Source organism: Anopheles funestus, chromosome 2RL (genome assembly GCF_943734845.2).
Source record: "Anopheles funestus chromosome 2RL, idAnoFuneDA-416_04, whole genome shotgun sequence".
In the NCBI taxonomy this organism is placed as follows: domain Eukaryota; kingdom Metazoa; phylum Arthropoda; class Insecta; order Diptera; family Culicidae; genus Anopheles; species Anopheles funestus.
This window is the reverse complement of record NC_064598.1, coordinates 83,337,173-83,356,925: the sequence shown is the minus strand read 5'-3', so window position 1 is coordinate 83,356,925 and position 19,753 is coordinate 83,337,173. Positions and strand designations below refer to the sequence as shown.

Genomic DNA, 19,753 nt, shown 5'->3' with positions numbered 1-19,753 from the left:
TAGAACCTGTGGGCAAGGATGTTCAGGCACAACTTTGAAATGTTTTTCAAATAATACAGTCGACGGCGAAAGACGGCAAAATCACTCCCTCGTAAGAACTAAGGATGACAAGATTTAAGAATAGATAGGGGGTCAGCTTTATCATCAGTGGAAGTAAATGGAATTCCGAAATTAGACGAAAGCCTAACAAGATATTCTTTGATTTACCCGCATTTGATCCCGATTGTGACAGTCACGACAAGTAATGGAAGAGAATGAAAATATCGTTACATCTGGACCTTAACTAGTACCTGTACATTTAGACGTAACGTTAATTTGTAAAGTAAATCCAAAAATTTTTTTATCAAAATATCCCAAAAACTGGAAGAATTACTGGTTTTTCTAACACACTTAATTAATTCATTTTTCGAGAGGTATATTGAGCATACGATAAATTTATCAAGGAAATAGGGATATTGAACCGGTAGGTAAGGTTAACGTACTTGCGGCACAGAAATAGGATATTAACATTTTTGTTATTTTATCTTTAGCTGCGGGCATGAAGGTATTGGAAGGTTCACTGTATCACGTGGTTTGTATCACGGCAGGATTCCAATGACCTCCTGATCAAGCATCAATAATTTTTAAGTTGAGTTTAATAATATTGTTATTGTTTCTGCTAAAGATTGTTCGAATACGAAACTGCTTGAGTCAGGATCCCAGCGGTTCGCAAATCCACGAATTTGGCGTGGAAAGAATTTAAATGCTAACTGGCGAATCATTTTTCCCTTTTTACAACATTACCTTGTTTAAATAGAGTAATTTTGAGTAAATAAGCGTCAAAATATCACGTTACGTTGCTAGCGCAACAAATATATTATTAAGAGTTCCTAAACTTATACGTAAACGGATGTTTAATCATGAAAGTTTTGAAATCTTTCTCATTTTTAGCAAATGTTTTAAACTAGTTGTGAATTGAGGTGATTGGTGTTACGAGCAATTGTGTATGGCATCCCTTGCCGATTCGTTTGATTGGTTTTTCCATACATCCCTACTTACCTCAACATAAGACGATTGACAATTTTATCATGACGTCATTTTACCCACCCAATAAGCAAGGTACATTTTTGTTTTGCTTTTTGCAAACAGTAAATAACGATCACTTTGCGATGCTGTTTGCACTGACGATGAAATCGTGACGTCAGTAAAATGTTGACTTGTTTATTTGATATGCTTTATAGCGTAGGTTTGTAAACATTGAAAAAGGTTTGCTATTTTTGTGCAGCATAAAATATGTACGACGATGGGACAGATTGAAAGAAAGGTTTTAATGATTAAAATTGTAGGAGAGTAATCATCAAGGTGATCAACCTTAGAGAATAAAAATTATATACTATTATATTAAAAAAAAACATTACCTCTCACGCTAATGCATATTCGTTTCCATTTTATAATTTTATGAATATAAGCAATGACAAGGGTTAGGGCAGTAAGACTGTTCAATAACACTTCCCGTATAAAGATAGTGCATGCATAATTTTGTGCACCAAATCGGTCTCAAAAAACAAATAAAAAAAAATCGTTTGTTTGCGAATACTTTGGATAAGTGCTCCAGGAGTTGTGCCAGGAAACCATCGAGAATCCGTTTCACTCGCACGATACACTTTGTTTTCATTTTCTTTCCAAAAACAACTACCGCTTGATACTCGGCACCATGAAGCCATATCCTGAACGAGCAAGTGAAGCAAGTATCCTAGCGCTAACGTGCTGTTAATAAATGTAGGTTGAAAACGTGCAAACTATGCAAGTAGCACACCGCGTGCAAAATGTTCTCGTTTGCCTAGAGTTTATGCAGATACCTTACGCTGCAGGAGTGGTAGTTTTGAAATTGTGTTTGAAATTGATATAAAAAGAATATATTCTTCTTTATTCACTCTCGTTGGAGAGTGGTCGCGATGACTATCCAAAGTAAAGTAACTAATTTTTAAAAAAGCTAACTCCTGTCGAACCTGGTTCGACCTTTCCTACTTTGCTGATCTGGCTTATCGTTTGTCAGATGATGCATTGTCCCTCATTGGCCAAGCAGAATTGTGCGAATTGCCTGTTTTGCTGACGCCGCAGTCACTCGCTGTTATTTGATCCGCTCGCCGTCGTTGGTTCGCCACGTGGTGTGATGTTTTTTCCGATGCTTTCGTAGCGTAGAAATGCAACTTTTTATTTATGCAAAAAATAAAATTCCCACGAATTTCCCGTGTGCAACGCGAACCATTAACGGTGATGTTGTTTTCATGTTGGGTGAATATTTCAGTTTTACTATGATCGAAAAGCAGAGGCAAGTTCGTTAAGAAGTCCATTGAAAAATGAAGAACAACTTCGAAAAAAATTGGGTTTAACCGGGTTTAATTGAAAATTTTATAATTAACTTTACATTTTTATTTAATTATTTTTATTTTATTTATTATTTATTTTCTTAAGTTTTTTTTCAGTATTTAAAAATGGATTTCAATTTAACTCAAAATTTCAAAAGAGCATTCTCATGTTTTAAAGTTTTCCTCTTTAAATAGCCTGGAAGAAATAAATTAACTTTCTTTATTTTTTTTCTCTTTCTCCTCGAATAAAGATATCATTCGTATTGCTATTCCTCCAATCCAAACATAAGGATTCGTGAGAAAAGCAGTACGGGTGTACCAGCTGAAGCCATAAATCGCCTTAAGCTTAATCGATGGTATTCCATTGTCTTTGGGTCTGCACCGGTCGAAGTTGATGGCGTCGATGATTCCGTAGCCCTGAACGAAATTCAAGCTGCAGATGGCTGTCGTTTGACTCTTTTCTTGCTCTATGCTCTTCGAATAGCAATGCGAACTTTTTTCCAGTCGAGCACCAATAAAGGCAACTAGAGCAAAAACGGTTCATGCCACAATCGACATGCTCGTGCTTCGTACACGGTAGGTCAAAATCTGCATCGTCGCCATTGGAGCTTAACGGTTCATTAAATCTCTGCATACAATTTAAATATTATGTTTTTTTTTGTTCTCTTCATGGTAGTCGTTTTGATTGCATGCTGCTCAAGGTTTTACTTCTAAATGATGAAGCGATAAATGTTTTACTGGCCACTTGAAGTAAAGAGCAAGAAAATCGATAAATATAGATATTCAAAACTAAAATAACGTTTAAGTTGGTTCACTCTTTCACCAGCCTTTGAAAACATATAAAATTTATTTCTCCCTTGTGACATTTTGCAATACTCATAATCAATCTATTAAATCTCCTCATAAAGCTTGCAACAGGTTTATTTTTGTTGTTGCACCAGAAACTTCCCTAAGGTTTTCCCCTCATCCAGGGAAGCGAGCTCACTGATAACCCGGTCGGTGACCATCTGTGATCCCTTCCACGCTTCCAGCAAGGGATGATCAACACACAACACACCGGAACGAACATTGTTTTAAATGGTAATCCTTACATTATTCAGCATGCAAGTCGGTCGTGAATAAGTAATCGCTCGGTAGCAGTTAATGCAAAACACTCCGAAGTCCGAGCAGAGCTCGAAAGTCCTTGGGAGTATTTGCCCGGGCCGCTTGTAAAGTATGCTGCTGTATCTGAGCTGCTGAAATGCTACCTGTTGCGGAACCGTTTTAGCGAACTGGCAAAGAAAAGCATCGCGGTTGCAAGGGAAAGTTTTGCCAGCGATTAAACCAGTTGAGTAGCAAAACCATCAAAAGTTAATTAGTGTGCATTTTTTATGTCAATGTTACCACATTTATGTATATGTATTTGCTTCCGAAGGCGAGTGGGAGAGTTCGGATGTATGATGAAACTATTCTTCGTGCCGGACACGTTGCTTCAGGGAACTTTTCTACAATTTTAACCATTCTATATTTTAACGTTGTTTGTTTTGTATGTTAAATTAAAATAATCACATGATCGTTTTCTACACCAGCTTGATTTTGTTTCGCACCTGCTTCAGATTTTCTTCTAATAACCAATTTGCTACTCGCACTGTAGCACTCTAACATTCACCTTTTTTTTGTTGCTTCTCTGCCTTTGCTCCTGGGCTCCTGTCTACACAGTGCCCCGAAATAAATATATCCATTAATAAATAGTTTGAACCACTAACAACAATGTTTAATAAATTAATATAAATTACTCTTAACAATGACTCACCGAATCACATCCCCTAACATCTCTATGAATGCAATTTGTTTCCTTTCACCTTTTTTTTGCATAGCGCATACGCTTCATACCTATGTACTACATATAGCAGATGTATGCTGCCCCGGTTTTAGCGCATTGAAACCATTTTGTGCAACGCGTCCATTGCAAACGGACCGATGGACCACTACAGTGTGTGCTATCGTTTTGTTGCATTTCCGGTACTTAATGTGAAATTGCAGGTTAAACCTAATCTTTCTGCTACGTGTTACACACTAGCCTAACCGTCACGAGCTCTCGCACACACTCAACCGTACACGGGATGCTTCCGAGTTGGGGGGTGGTTTTTATGAGCTTTTTTTCTTTTAAATTTCTCGTAGCATAAATCCCGTACTCAAATACATACATAACAGCGGGCACACATACACCACAAACAGAACAGCTGCAAACGTTCACACGTGGAGTCTTGGTAGATCTTCCTTTTGCATACATACACAGATAAACACACATACATACACGATCATGCACACGTATACACACACACAAGTATATCCAAAGGTGCATAGAATCTTGCCAGTGATGTACATTGCACACTAGCACCATGCTCTTGCCGTCCGTCGATACGCCCATTCCTGTGGGTGGCTAGTTGGGGGATGTTATTTCACACCAGTAACGCTTCGTAGCCAGGGTTTGTAGAAGGTCGTTCGCATGTAGACACCGGGTAGATAGGGGGCAGCACACCGAATACCGTGGGACACGGTACCGACCAGCTCGTACCGGCCATCGGGACGCTGCAGCACCAATGGACCTCCACTGTCACCCTGTGGGAATGAAGCACAACATAGGTACTTTAATTACATTAAAGTTTTGTTCGCCGTTACGATGCGCTACGGTGCAGCTGACGATCGATTCGTTTTAATTATAAGCATAATATCATTTTTATCGCATGGTACGTGCGTACTTGTGGGGGCTGAAGTTCCCAAATGTCGCTGGTATTTGGGAATGCATGTTTTTGGGTAATTAGTAGCTATGGTGGGATGCACCGGAATTATATTTAAGAGCAGACTAACGATGGTGCATTATGAAAGGTAATTGGATCTATTTTGAAGCGTCAACACAACATTGTGTAGGCACATAAGGAAGGATTTTCTGATTATTCGTTGATGGTACTTTCGGCATTAACACTAGAACTACCCAACACGTCATTTTGGCTGGTAGTTCATGGATAACTTTTGCATGTCCTTTCTATAGTAAGAACTTCAAAAAGTATTTAAAGATAAATAAGACGTTTGATATTTTTTTTTTGCTTGGTTAGAACGGCCTGGCCGTATCAAGACTTATTTTACCACGTAGCAGGATAGTCAGTCCATGCTACGGGGACACGGTCCGGATGGGATTTGAACCCGGTCCCTTGCCGTGTGGACGGGCGCCGTTTTTCACATGCACCACCGGGCCGCCCCAAGACGTTTGATATTGTTTACAAAACAATTATCAATAAAAATCAATGTTTAAAAACATGGCAGTACTAGTGTTCAATCGCTTTTTATAGCAGTTAGAGGCAATCAGAATGATTACTTTAGATCATGCTCCAGGAAAGCCTTTTCGAACCAATTTAAGCTATTTTAGGTTTATTGGTTGTGTGATTTTTTTATGATATATAATTATATTAAATATCAACAAACGATTTCACTCATTTTATGCGTTAGGTGCAAATAAATCTTAAATTAACTACTCCTCATCATTGCCATTGGAAACGTTCAAAATAAGCTCTCCACTGTGAGCGCATAAATTAGTCATTCGTGGCAAATCCTTGCCACTGCAGCACATCTCCGCACACTGAACGAGCTGTTGGAATTATACTTCCGAACCGGAAAGCACGTACAACTCACGTTCCCACGGTCCTGGGAACCGTACTTTGTATGTCTGGTACCATCCAACAGAAGCGTTTGCAATTTTTGTTGATTATGTTAATGAAATACTTTCAGAAGATGACGGAAATTAATTAACCGAAGCTCCCAATCAATAATACTGAGCGGTCGGTGGAAACGTGGATAGTAGAAGGGAAAGTAGTTACGGAGGCGTGAGTGAACCGAACGCGAAACAGTGTAGTCCCTGTGGGCAAGTGCCCAATTGCGTACCTCGCAGGAATCTCGCTTGCCGTTTGCGTAACCGGCACAGACGAACGATGGTAGGATCTTTTTGTTGTGTCCGGCCATGTGGAACATCTCCTGACAGACGCTGTTCTCGATGACCGGCACCTAAATGGTGAAGGCACGATTAGAACAACATTTCCGGCAAGTCAGTTCATTTCCGTTTGTCGACACCGACGGTCGACGCCAGATCGGTATGCAAATTATTGTCCCAAGTGGGTGGTGAAGATGTGGCAGAACGTGGCATGGAAAGGAAAGAAAATCTCATTAGTTGTAATGCGAGTTGTTGTTTGCGAATGCGATGATTTAATGTTTAATTACCTGAACTTCCTGCAGGACGGAGGGTACACCGCCACCGTAGGTTAGCCGGCCCCAGCCCGTAACGGTTGCCATGCGTCCGGTAAAGTCGGCCTCATCGCCTGGCATACAGATTGGCACTGTGGAAAAGGTGAGGATGGTACCGCATGAGACAAGCGTGAAATGGTTCGTACGACCAGTGATGGGTCAATAGTGAAGGCTCGAACGAAAGGATGCCGGGATTTCCTTCCCCTGGCTAATGGCGAGCCAATCAGTAACGACCGAATGGCCCAGTTGCTGTGATTTGCTCACGTAATGGAGTGGATTAAGCTGATTATGTAAAGGTTGGTAGTTGTGAGAACACATCCCGCGTCATGGAGAGCATTAGTTCTTAGGTTGAAATAGTCCCGGTGTGTAGGCGTCCAAGAAGGACTTGATTATGAAGACCCAAGATACGCTGTCCGCATACCAACGAAGGAACGTATTTGACATTTCTACGAAACGACGGCCACTTAACGGAGGATAGCAACTTTCCGTTCGAGGATAACTGCTAGTGGCGGGTGAACGGGGATGGGCAAGCGAGCAGGAAACTTACCTATATGAACGTCGTAATGGATGGGATTCTCGAGCTCCAGGATGGCCAGATCGTTCTCAAAGGTGGCTGCATCGTACTGTCGGTGAACGATGACACGTTTTACGTTCTTCGTGACGGAACGCTTCGTTTCTAGGTCGCTTGAGATATCGAACTCTCCGAACACGGCCACCAGCGAGGCAAGGAAGCTGTGGGATGGAAGGATGTACGAAGACATGCGTGTTTTAGTTGCGACCTTTTGGAAAATGAATCAATAGTTCCCGGAGTACCACGTTGAAGCCTTTTACTTTGAAGGACCGTTTTTATTTTCTAGATAATTTTATCATAAAAATTCTTCATCCAAGCATTTACTACGAAATTCCAGAATTGTCTTTAAGAAGCTTTTAGCTTATTACGAATTTATTGCAGTTTGCTGCATTTGCATGCATCTTCTAATCCATTAAAAAAGCTTTACTATGGTACTGGCGGGTTCTTTCCGCGTATTGGCATAACGTACCCAGGCTGGCAGTGAGCAGCAGTGATGACGTATTCGTTCGTAATCAGCACACCACCGCACTTGTTCTTGGTGAACAGTCCGAGCCAGGTCGATTCGCGTACAAGCACCTGCCAAGGCCATTCGCCAAACTTCGATGCCTTACCGCCTACCACGCGTCCACTCTTCATCAATGGCCGTTGGCCACAAACTGCAAAAGAAAAGGTACGTCAGAATTGCAATTAAATAGTCCCAACTTGGAAACTGGCCATCCCAATATCTCCCCCAAAAAATCCTCTTCCAATTCCCATTAGTCGCTCGCATGCTTACGAATCTTTCTTCCTCCCGACTGCTGCTGGTCCACCGTCTCGTTCGTCTCCTCACCAACGTCCTCGTCCTCGTCCTCCTCATCGTCCTCACCGTCCACGGCGTTTTCCTCCTCGTCGATCGTTTCGTCTTCCGGCGGGGCGGTGGTTGTGGTCGTCGTCGAGGATGGGCGTTTGGTGGGGCGCTTCGTGACCTATAAGAGTGGTTTTTTCAACTGATAAAAAGTGGAGTTGCTAATTTTTTATCATGCATGCCTAGTTGGTAATCGAACCTACTTTGGTAGGTTTGCGCGTCGTCGTCAGCTGCGTTGTGGTGAGGTCGGCATCGGCTAGGGTGGGCCGGGTGCTGGGTTTACGCGTTGGTCGCTTGGTAGTGGATGCGCGAACCGGTTTCTTGGTCGTACTGCCGCCAGACGATGGTTTCGGTGACGTGGAAGGCTTCGGACGTGAACCGGCCGACGTACTACTACTGCTGGCGGATGTCGATGGTTTAGGTTTCGTGCTGGACGGTTTAGCCGGTTTCGATGGTGTATCGCTGGCGATCGGTTTAGTGAGCGTGGTCACAGACGTAGGCTTGGAACCGGTCGTTGGTTTGGTGGAGTTGCTCGGTCGTCGTACCTTGGTTGGTTTCTTCGAAGGACGAGACGATGGTTTAACGGAAGTTGCATTAGTGACGCCAGTGTCAGCAAGTGCTGTAGGTTTAGCGGTTGGTTTCTTCGTTGCGGTACCGGAGCTAGAGGTAGTTCCGTTGGCAGGCTTTCGGTTTCCACTTGGACGCTTCTTCTTCTTTTTCGGTTTCGGAGTTGTGCTGGAGGTAGGAGCAGATCCTTCACTGGTGGATGAAACGGATGAGGGAGCCACCGCAGTAGTTGCGCCCAGAGATCCCGCTGTACTGGTGATTGTGAGGTTTTTACGCTCCTTCAGAATCTGTTCAAGTTCCTCAAAATTACCGTTGAATGTTTGCACAATCTTGTTAACCAGCATGTTCACCTTGTCCTCTTCGCTGGCCGGTGTACCGTATAGACCGCTCTCGATCTTCGTAATGTTCGACATGGTGGTAGGATCGGTAAGATTAAGGTTAGGATTACGCACTGGCGGGAAGTTGTTGATGTCATCCGGTGTCGTATAGAGTTCGTTCTTGAGTGTGGATACCTCCACAGGAGCCGGTGGTCCGTAAGTTTGCATGCTTGGTTGGTTCGGTGGGATACGGTTTGCAGCCGGGTACGACGGTGTGGAACCATACGAAGCTGTCGGACCATAAGGAGCGTATGTGGAGGACGCAAAGTTACTGATCTTATTGTTGTTGTTGTCCACTAGTGTGTAGATGGCGGTGGACGTAACAGTGTTGTCTAAGGCCGGACGGCTAGTCGATCCAAAGTAGCCCTCATCTTCGAAGTCGGCAATCGAAGACATATAGACGGGTGGGGTGTTTTCGTAGAATCCTGGTCGAGAACTACTTGGTGCTACCGATGAGCCCAGCTTGTTGTTGTTCCACGTAGAAGACGTAACAAGCCCAACTACAGGCTTCGGTGTGATGTGTACCGTCGGTGAAGGATTATCGGACGCACTTGCAATCTGAATGTAGTTAACGTTGGCCAGTGTGGATGGGTTCTGGTGGGACAGTGTCGACGATTGGACGATGTATTCTGGCAGCTTGATCGTGGTTGCGATTGGCCGTTTGGTAGCGATCGTTGTGATCTTCTTCGTTGGTTGTACTGAAGATATGGCTACAGTGGACCCAGGCCTGGTCGGACCAGTATAGTATCCACTGCTAGCTAGTGTGTCGGTGGTGATGAGTACGGGTCGCTTGGAAGTACTCGAAGACACTATGATCTTTGTGGGCGGTGGTCGATGCGTCGAAGAGGTCTGAGATTCACTTTGTGGAGAAGAAGATCCTCCATAAGAGACGGCACTGTTCGTCAAGAGTGTGGCCTGTACTACAACCGGAGCTAACGTTGGCCGCTTGGTGGGTTTCGGGCTGTAGACGTAGCTCGTGGATGGGACATTGCTGGTGGTGTGAGTAACCGTCGGTGCTTCCGTTTTCTGGGGCTTTGTAATATAGAAGCTGGTCGGTCCGTACTTGTCGTAATCGATCGAAGCCGTACCGTAGGTGGACGGAACGGTAGAAGCCTCAAACGAAGGTTTCGTCGCATTGGCAGTTTCGTCAGTTTCGTACTGTGGTCCAACATTCGAATCGTTTAGCATAAGAATGATCGACTCGATCGACGGTATGTTGTTCATTGAGACGGTCGGTTTTGCTTGCGTGTCGTTTTTAGTGTCGTTCGAGATTGTTTGCACCAGCACGTACTGGCCACCGCTTCCCGATTCATTCGAACTCGGTTGCGTTGGTTTCGGGCGTGGTTTAAACTGTGGCTTCGGATAGGTCACCTTGACAGGTTTTACCGTAGGTGCGGATGGCTGCGGCACAGCTTGGGAAGCCTGTGGTACGCCGGAAAAGTCATTCGGGTTTGCGTAGCTCTGGTCCACTGCGCCATGTTCGTTCAGGAGATCCGTTTCGGCAGCAGGATGTGTGATATCACTGTGATCAAAGAACTGGCTGTTCTCCTGGAAGATTTGATTGGCAATTTGCTGCACACCGGTGGCCGTGATGTCGGTGCTCGTTTCCATCGATATGGCAGACGCACCGGTACCGCTCGTTTCGCTCGAGCTGGTTTCACCGTACGCGCTCAGCAGCGAAGGGATCTCCGCACTGTAGACATTATCCTTGTTGACCTGCACGTAGTGCGTTTCATCCGATTCCGTTGTGGACGGGTATCCGAGCGATGATGACGGTAACTCATCGCTTTCCGTTTTTATCTTGTTGGTGGAGGGTGAATACACCGACACCGCATCACTGGCCACATCGTACTTGTTAGCGCTGATACTGTTTAGCACGATGTCCTCGTCCAGATCGTCATTTACGATGTAATTGTTGTTCTGGATTTTGGTGAACAGTGGCTTTATTTTTTCACTACTCGCCGTATAACCTCCACTCGTGTCCGTTTCCAGCGAATCTGGCTTTGGCGGGTCTTGCTCCATATGTATCACACCTTCACCATATCCACCGCTCGAAATCTGGCTGCCGAACTTTTCGTATTGGCTGGCAATAGCAGAACTCAGCGACGATTGGGCTGTCTGTTCGGTGGTGTTGATTTGCTCCATCAGGGAACCGGTGGCAATTGTGTCCTTGGTAAGGGGTAGTTCGCAGCAGGTCCCAAACAGAAACCCATCCATGCAGGCACCCACAACTTCACCCTGCCGCTGGAAACATTCATGATTGAACATGCAGATCGTTGGACCACGTCGTTCCGGCTCACGTTTCTGTAGCGACCGCGTAGCATTGCAGAACTTTGGCGTAATTCGGTACCCACCGAAAAGTTTTCGACTTTCTGTTTTGGGAGGGAAGAGGGGGAAAAAACGAGAGAAGTTGGTTAGAGAAAAGGGGAACGTAAAGAACATATAGTACAAAAAATAAATCGTTGCACTCCAACGCTTGCGTTGTTGAAAAGCTGTCACAGCGCCTAGGAAGGAACAGAAATAGTGGAAGGAAGGAAGCTGTTGGAAGCGTTTGAGACGGCAGAAAAGGTACGTGACTGGAAATGAATCGAATCTAGCACAAGTTCTTTGCCTTCCATCTGCAGTGTGTTTTGCTGCAGCGCTGGGTAAACAGTAAATTTTACTGCCATTTTTTTTACTCGCCCAAAAAAAAAGGAAGAAGGTGAAAGAAGTTAGCCCTACATACGTACGGAGCCCATTTTCTCGTACGGCACGAAATGTACGATGCTTCCTGTATGCGCAGCATCCCACTTGCAGCATACCGTTCGCAACAGTCTCACTGTCTGTGTTTATCTTCCGGTGCTGTGTTCTTCAAAAAAAAATATCGATTTTTCGTAGGCGTCAAAAGAAACCAAAAAAAAAAACGACAGCAATAGTGAAAAAGGATCCGATTGCATTTGTTACGGTTTGGTGACCGTTTTGAAATCGGTAGATTGGAGATGTGAAATATGAGCAAAAAAAAAAGAAAAGTATGGACCAAAACTCAAATGCCACCATTAACCTACGGGTGGTAGTAAGGTTCGATCGATTCGGGCATTCGAGCAAGTGGGTAACCACTGCTTGGGCATACAAAAGCTTTGTGTACAGTGTATAGGTCGAGTATGTTTCGTTGTTCTAGGGCGTAGTGTAATGCTAGCACAATTTCTGATCCCGACATGGTCACGTAGAATATTGCACCCATGCTTTGTGGGCAACATGGTCGGCAAAGGCCACAAAACGTGGGCGGCAAAAATCCACGACGAACATCGGTGATTGCTCCAATCACGTCCCGGAGCTTTTGGGGTTAAGCTTTTTTCTCTTCTTTGCACGTTGTAGTAGTTATTGCCCGGGTAGTCCAGATTTCATGCGAGTACTATCACGCATTGGGTGCGATGAATCAATTTCGGTGGTTTAAATGGAATTAAACAGTGTGTCTATTTAATTTAAGTGAAAAATAAGTGCAATAAAAAAGAAACAATAAAAAAGGGAAAAACCTTATCAAAATGTTTGATTTATCGTACAGAACAGAACAGAATAAACGGGCGCAAAATTACAAATGGCTTGTTTGTAGTAGACATCCTTCACAACACTCTTATCATTACCATCGGCCTGTAAGCGGAAAACCATTTACCGTTCCCAATCAATCCCTACAATGGGCGGAAATGCGTGCCATATTTAACCTTACTTTCTTTTCTCTGAGCGCCTTTTTTATTTTCCAACCAAACGTTTGCCGTACGTGCCAGGGATCGTGCGTACCGTTCTATATTAATAAACCGCTCAGAAACGTGTAATAAAATGGTAGCAAGGTTGGTGGTACATTTTTCGGTCGATGATTCCTGCCGGGCATAACAAGTCACCGGTCGCTCCAGTTGGTGCCACCTGCTGGCGAGTGTGTTATCCCCCGCGTAATACAAACGATATGCGTTGTGTATTTATTTTATTCTACCTTCTGTATGCTTGCCATTGCTTCACTTCACCGCCTGTTCTTCACCGCGAAAAGAAAAGCGGAACCGGAAATGGCAAAGGTAAATGTTTGCCAAGAATGGTAAGGCATGACCTCGCCCTGTTTGAGTGGGCGTCGTCAAGGGTGGGATAGGTGATCCCGTGGAAAAAGAATTACAATCAACGAACAACTTTTAGACACACACACACATACTAGCCACCTCTAGACACGTGTGCTTTGACGTCATGACTCGCATACGTTAGTGTTGGCAAGTGGCTGCAAGATTAATTCAACACGAAGATGTTCGCCAAAAGTTTGTTTAGAATATGATGTAAATTGAATAGCCACTTGAGTGCAGATGGAAAGCTTCTTGGCTTTTTTTTTATTTTTGGGTTGTTGTTCACAATTTGCTTCTTGATGTCTTGTTAAATATTGGCACAAAATGAGCATTAAAATAAATTTACTTTCTCGCAGTTTCGTTGCCTGTTTCATTTTCCACCTTTATCAGGATCGTGCGATAAAATTCATAAATCGTCAATGTCGGTGACGCATGATGTTTGGAGGAAGGCCATGCGAGGGTCTTCCAAAACCAACCGAAACGCAGGTCCCGTTCCGAAAGGCAGCTGGTATCGATCAACCCATGGTGCCTCCCCATTGACGCTTGCAAAAACATTTAATCGCGTGCCAGAGGGCGTAGGCAATTAATTTTCTTCCACCTTTGGGGCCGTGTTCGCTTCATTTCGCGCGTACAAGCTGTAAGTGGAGTGTAAATTTCGCACCCCTCGGTAAAGTTGGAAAGCCTGGGCCGGGGCAGGCCCGTACATTGGCCACAACCGTTAATGTTCGCCACTTGTACGCACAGTGTCGCAACGGTACCGAAGTGGGTGAGAATTTTGATGCTTTTGCCAGATGGAAAGAAAAGCTCACGATCCGGCGCTATAAAGCTGGGAAAGATCATGCGGGAAGGGGATTTCGTGGCATCTCGTTGATATGGGGAGGAATTGCAGGAATGTGTCTGCAGCAGTAGCCTTTTCGGTAGCAGTATCATCGTAGCCGGGTGCTGCGCATCATTAATTTCAATGTACATTCTTTGTTTTTATATACGTGACGATGGCTTTCTGTCGCGCAGGGTGAAAAGTGAAATCTCGTACGAAAGTGAAATTGGAAGGGAAGCATGCACGGATTTCGTGTAATGAATAGTGTGTTCCCATCTAGAGCGTAATCGTTGGGAAGTTTAGATTATGGCTACAAAAAAGCTGATTAATGGTTTTGGGGTGTTTTGCGTTTTTTATTTGATACTTAAAGGTTAATATTGGGGTAGATATAAATAATTGGAGCTTTTGTCATAATCTTATCCTAAGAGAAAATTGAAACAATTTCAGTTTAATTTATAGGCTTAAAAAACAAGCCTTTTGAGTTTAAGTAGCAAAGTTGAAGTCATTTACGGATTATATTTAAGTTGAACTTGAATGGGTCGTGAGAGCTTTGGAATTTTTTTCCATTTTCTGGAACTTTTTTTGCATTTCAAAATCGATTATGTACGAGGATGAAATCGAGGATTTCAGATCTACTTGAACGCATTCCAGCTCAACTTGAGGAGAATCGAGAAATAACTACAACTTTGCAACTTGGATTCTCTCTCTCTCTATCTCTCTCTCTTTCTCTTGTTGGCTTTAACGACCTCTAAGGTTACGCCGACCATTTCTGGCTTACTAGACTTATTTTTACCGCGTAGCTGGATAGTCAGTCCTTGCTACGGGAGGTCGGATTTGATCCCGGTCCTGCCGTGTGGACCGGCGCCGTTTATCACATACACCACTTGGATTCTAAAACCAATAAATTAAAAAATGTCTCAATAATGTTTTCCACAATAATTGAAATTCCATAATAATAATGTTTTCCACAAAACAAGCACCACAGTTACTTAATTAAAAAACGAAACGTTTGCAAATGATATCACCTTGAGGAATTGTTTTGGTAGTGCATTCAGGAAGCTTTGATATTTCATTAAAAATCCCACAAAAAGACATTTGGTAACACAATTATCACCTCAAATAAGCCGACAAATTTCCATACATGCTCGGATAAATTAAACCTACGAGAAACAGTCCCCAAAGGCACATCGTCCTAGAAGCGTAACAAAAAGAAGCTAGATACTGGCAGTTTTGGTAGTCCCTCCTGTGGTGACCTGAATTTTCATTCATTAGCACGATTGCCTGCATCCATTGCTCGGGTGTTTTGTGTGCACCAGATAGAAGGCTTTCGATTGTCCTTTCGGCCAAACACCTACACCGGTGTACGACCGACTCGTACCGAATTGCTGAGCGGTACCAAGTGAGCCTCTGCAGTGTGTTTTTGTGCTGTTGATCTAATTTTGATCCACATTCCGGTTTTGTTGGTGTTATGCAGAAAACCGTAGCACCAGGGATGAAATACCATCCTTACACACGTTTAAATGCCATTCCGATCTGTCTTCATCTGCAAAATCCCTACCGTATAATCCGAAATTTTGCCATAACTGTGGTAAGAGAGCCTCCCGGCTGCGGGCAAATGTCAGGTAAATGTTTCGTTGGTACTCTGTTTGCAAAATAAAGGAAAACTTACTCACCGTACCTTCTTTCGATGGAAAGCTCGAGTCGTTGGTTCAGCTATCGCTTTACTGGGTGGTTTGATAAACGTAGCCCTAACGGATAATCGTTTGGCTTTCATGAATAAATATTTTCTCCTGCACTGTACATATAAATTTCATTTCGAGTGTAGCCAAGTAGCAAGTGGCTGTTAATGAGACAGCTTGAACGTTTTGCGTTCCAACAAAATCCAAAAACCCGGCAACGCTCGGTCGAAAGTCGAAGGATCAAACAGCTTTTCCACCATTGGGCACGGTGCCAAAACAATTTACCTAGAAGCGACAGCTAACCGTTGGCAGGAATCGTTTAGGAAACGTTTTACCTGTGCAATGCAAATAAATGCTTTCCCTCGCATGGTGGAAGCGGATCCCTCACAGGGTGGTGTAGTCTGCTGCTTAAAAGCAAATTATCCTGCCTTTATTCCGGTTGACGTTTTCCGCGTTCCGGGTAGAGCAGTTGATTATAAGGACGAAGATAAAGTGGATAAACGTTTTGACTGCAACATATTTTTTGTGTTTGTTGTCAAATTATTGCTTATTTCGTAGCGTTACATTGAATGGCGTAAACAGTCGGAAAGAGAGATAAATGCCCGATTAAGGAATGATTTGAATTAGGTGTTTTTTTTTCTTAAAGAGAAATTATATTATGGATGCTTTTGATGTGCCGGGGGAAAAATCGTTTCAAGTCGGTAAATTAATTTTGCCATTGAAGGTTGAACTCCAACTGTAGCGGTTGGTGTTGCTCTGTCCAGAAACTCTCCCTTAGGATTGGGATTAGATCATTGATAAGGGATTTAATTTCGTTTCATTGCCTCTCCATTTACCCCTCTATGCATCAAATAAAGGAAAATAAATAAATGCACTTTACTCTGTTCGGATTTATCCAAATGGAAGGTGAGACGAATCACCGGTAAGTGATAGAAATCAATCTGAAAAGCTCTCCCAATCACTCTGGCAGACCTCCTAGAGACGTAACCTCCTATCGTACCGGGGCTCTATTAATCATCTCACTTCCCGAGAACGTTCAGCAGCAGCCTTGCAGTAAGGGGGGAAGCATGTAATTAGGGTCCGAAGGTGTAGGTACTGCCCGATATGAAGATATTACGAAAAATGTTACAAAAGAGCCTGCAATAAATCAAACAGTTGCTCTTATTTCAATCCCTCCCACAGCTTCTATCACTGGGCGTAGCAAATTTATAATAAGTCTCTTCCAAAAATGTGCTTCCACTTAAAGCACCGATGGTCCGGAATCGTTGATCCTGTCGCTCGTCGGACGGGGGGTTTCAGCCTGCCAGGTTCATTAATCACCCGAGTAATTGGGCCAAGGGTTCACAGGTTGAAAAATCGGTCCCAATTCCGTCCGGGCCGGCCGGTCGCTCGGAAGCGTTTTCGGAGACGCGCGTACCACCTTCCAGAATGGTGCATTTGTAATGTGTTTGTTCGGGCCCACACCGGTAAAGGCGCCCTGGTTGGGAGAGACATCGAGTCATCTAAAAAAATAAATAAATAGAGAGAGCAAAACAGATGCGAAAACTGCACCATCATCCTTGTAAGGCTGAAAGCGTACTGCAGGGGGATGAGTTTTGGTGGTCCGGTTTATTTGTGTTCTTCGGTCATTGGATGACCTCTTCCATACGGCAGGTGTGTTTCGTTGGTCGAATGAAAACTGTTTTGTTGAGTGGCTTTAGATAACCATTTTTTTCTTTTTTCAAACTAGCAAAATCCAACACCAACAAAGGTGATGATCAGTTTTTTTTTTATTTGAATCTCAACCCTTGGGGTCATTTTATAGCAGTTCTGGTAGATGAATCAGTGTTTTCACAAAAAAGGGACTGAAAAAAAAACACTGCAGAAAAAACAATTCAAATGATTTCCACCAGCAAAAGAAGTAAACACCTAAAAGAGGACCTTTTCAAATTTTCATTTAACGTTTCTTTATCTTCCATTCTCAACCAGTAGTCTCCCGAGGCCTAACAGTAAGGCAAATGAAGTAAGGACGCTTTTTTTACCTTCACGCTACCTTCTCGTTCCAATCCTGGCGAGATGATGCGGAAAATTAGTTGTGTTGGATGTGGGAGGTATTCCATTCCGTTCGTGGGGGGTGTTTTGTTCTTTTTCCTTAGTTTGACCTTTGTTTAGTTGCCGTTGTTTCAGCAGCGCACGGTGTTGGTTTAACAGAAACACCATTTCGCAAACGGCTACCAGCCGAGGCTTAGTCACGTTTAAAATTAATGTCGTGCTGAACGGTTGGGCAGACGAAATAAATCTTCGACATTGGCTAAAAATAAATGTTTGCACTTTTGCATCGTTTAATGTCAAAAAACGTTTTTTCAGCAATGAAATTGAGCTTTATCATTTTTGGGTAATTTTTTGGGAAGAAAGATTTTGGGTCATGTTTTAGGTCTTTTAAAATGGAAACTGTCTAAGAGTAAACAATCTATTATTAAAAGATCGATTTAGAACAATGATTGACAATTTAAATTCCATTTGAATACAATTCTTCTTTTTTTGTGATACTAAAAATAAATACAGTTTTTCTTGATCTTTTTTATTCACAATGAGATAGTAAGTGTGCTTTTTTATTTCATTTTTTTATTGTGCTTTTTTATTTCATAGATATTTTTTTTTATTCATAAAGAACGGCCTGGCCGTATTGCTTTTTCATAGATATTGTTGGCAATAATTAATGAAAGCCATAACTTGGACAACCGATATATTAATGATTGCTTTTATGGTTTATAACGATAACAATTATATTCAATTGCTTTCAAACTATATAAAGGACAAACATAACGGAGAAAATATTCGTGATGAAAGTTCTTTGTTAATCGAGCAAAAATAACAAAGAGCCATATTGATCCACCATTTCACCAAAAAAGCATACATCGTCGCAAGAGTGCTGAATCATATTGTAAAGCTGGCAAACGTACGTAAAACAAGCAGCCGGGAGAAACAGAAAGAAACGCAGTCACATTCCTAACATTCATCATGCTTATCCAGCTCGTCAACGTCAGTCAATTGGGCGAATCAGAAGCGCAACCTTGACGGTCACCGTCGAAAACTAAACCTCCCCGCCGGAACTCGAACATATTCCCCAAGGTAAGCTTCTTCGCACTCGTAGCACACGTACAACTGTTAGTTATTTTTTCTTTAGCGGCTTTCTCTTTTGCCGTCATTTCTTGCTCTGTTTATTTTGCTTTCCATCTTCGACCATCCGTGTTCCGATTGCCGTATCCCGGGCGGGCGTGTTTGTCGTGAAATAAAAGAAACCACCCACCGTACAGAAGCTAAAGTAAGGGTCGGTCAATCTGTCTTTAAAAAAAAAAAAACAACCCGGGGGGAAAGATCATCGTCGATCAGCTGCCAACCGGTGCGACGGTTATGAATCGGATAAACATGGATAGGAGGAAAAAAAACTTGCGGCCACGCACGGTGCAAACGAAAGCATAATTGATGATAAGCGTTGCGTGATGATCGCGATTTGATTTCTTTGTGGAAAATTAATCTAGCCAGTGTTTAGGCTAACCTGTGTAAAGCTGACTGACTGACCCCGTGGCTATCTGGATAGTGGCGATCGGAAGTCATAAATAAAGTCGACCAAACTGAAGAATTAGATGTTTTTTGACTCTTCCGTTTGTGGATGATTTTGACATCGTTGGAGGTTTGGTAAGAAAACAGATTGTATTCGAGGACTTTTTTTTGTCCCACTCAGTGTCCAGGGAGATGGTGAGATGATGTGAGTTATCTCTCATCAACGATCATACTCACACACAAAACACACTAAAACCGGAAACAGGAAATCGTGGTGTCAAATGAAACGCCATCATTTGTTTATGTTCTCTGCCGAAGAATCGTAACGCAACGATCATTCCTTCACCGTGCGGTGTGATAATCTTGATCTTGAGTTTTGCACCTTTTGCGTGAAGCTTCTGGAGCATATCGCACCTACCCCTTCGCTTTATCTGAAGGCACTCGGATGGATCGGTTACTTTGAGCAACTAATTTACGATGCTGGAGGCAACCCGGGCGCCTCGCTTCGTACACTATTGGGGTCAACATTTGGTCAGTAGAAGTGGAATAGCTCACATGCCGGCCGGTGACCGAGTTATCATAACATATACACACACACACACATGAAACGATGGGAGACGTTAGCGTGCGTGCGTGAAACCGGGTCGGTCCGG

General features: G+C 43.2%; 1 protein-coding gene across 3 annotated transcripts in view; it reads right to left on the bottom strand.

The window, feature by feature from the left end:
* Nucleotides 1-4,033: 4,033 nt before the first annotated feature.
* Nucleotides 4,034-19,753, bottom strand: part of LOC125764455 (serine protease filzig) — a 38,549-nt gene continuing 22,829 nt past the window's right edge. Inside the window, exons 2-8 of one of the 3 annotated variants that reach the window (XM_049428724.1) lie at nucleotides 8,242-11,354; nucleotides 7,970-8,159; nucleotides 7,664-7,850; nucleotides 7,171-7,355; nucleotides 6,600-6,715; nucleotides 6,267-6,386; nucleotides 4,034-4,949 (exon numbers count right to left, since the gene is read on the bottom strand). In XM_049428724.1, coding sequence (XP_049284681.1) covers nucleotides 4,785-4,949; nucleotides 6,267-6,386; nucleotides 6,600-6,715; nucleotides 7,171-7,355; nucleotides 7,664-7,850; nucleotides 7,970-8,159; nucleotides 8,242-11,354 — 4,076 coding nt within the window. In that variant the 3' untranslated portion in view covers nucleotides 4,034-4,784. Of the gene's footprint in view, nucleotides 4,950-6,266; nucleotides 6,387-6,599; nucleotides 6,716-7,170; nucleotides 7,356-7,663; nucleotides 7,851-7,969; nucleotides 8,181-8,241; nucleotides 13,007-19,753 lie in introns of those variants that run through there. The other 2 variants (XM_049428723.1, XM_049428725.1) reach the window with 2 other exon arrangements.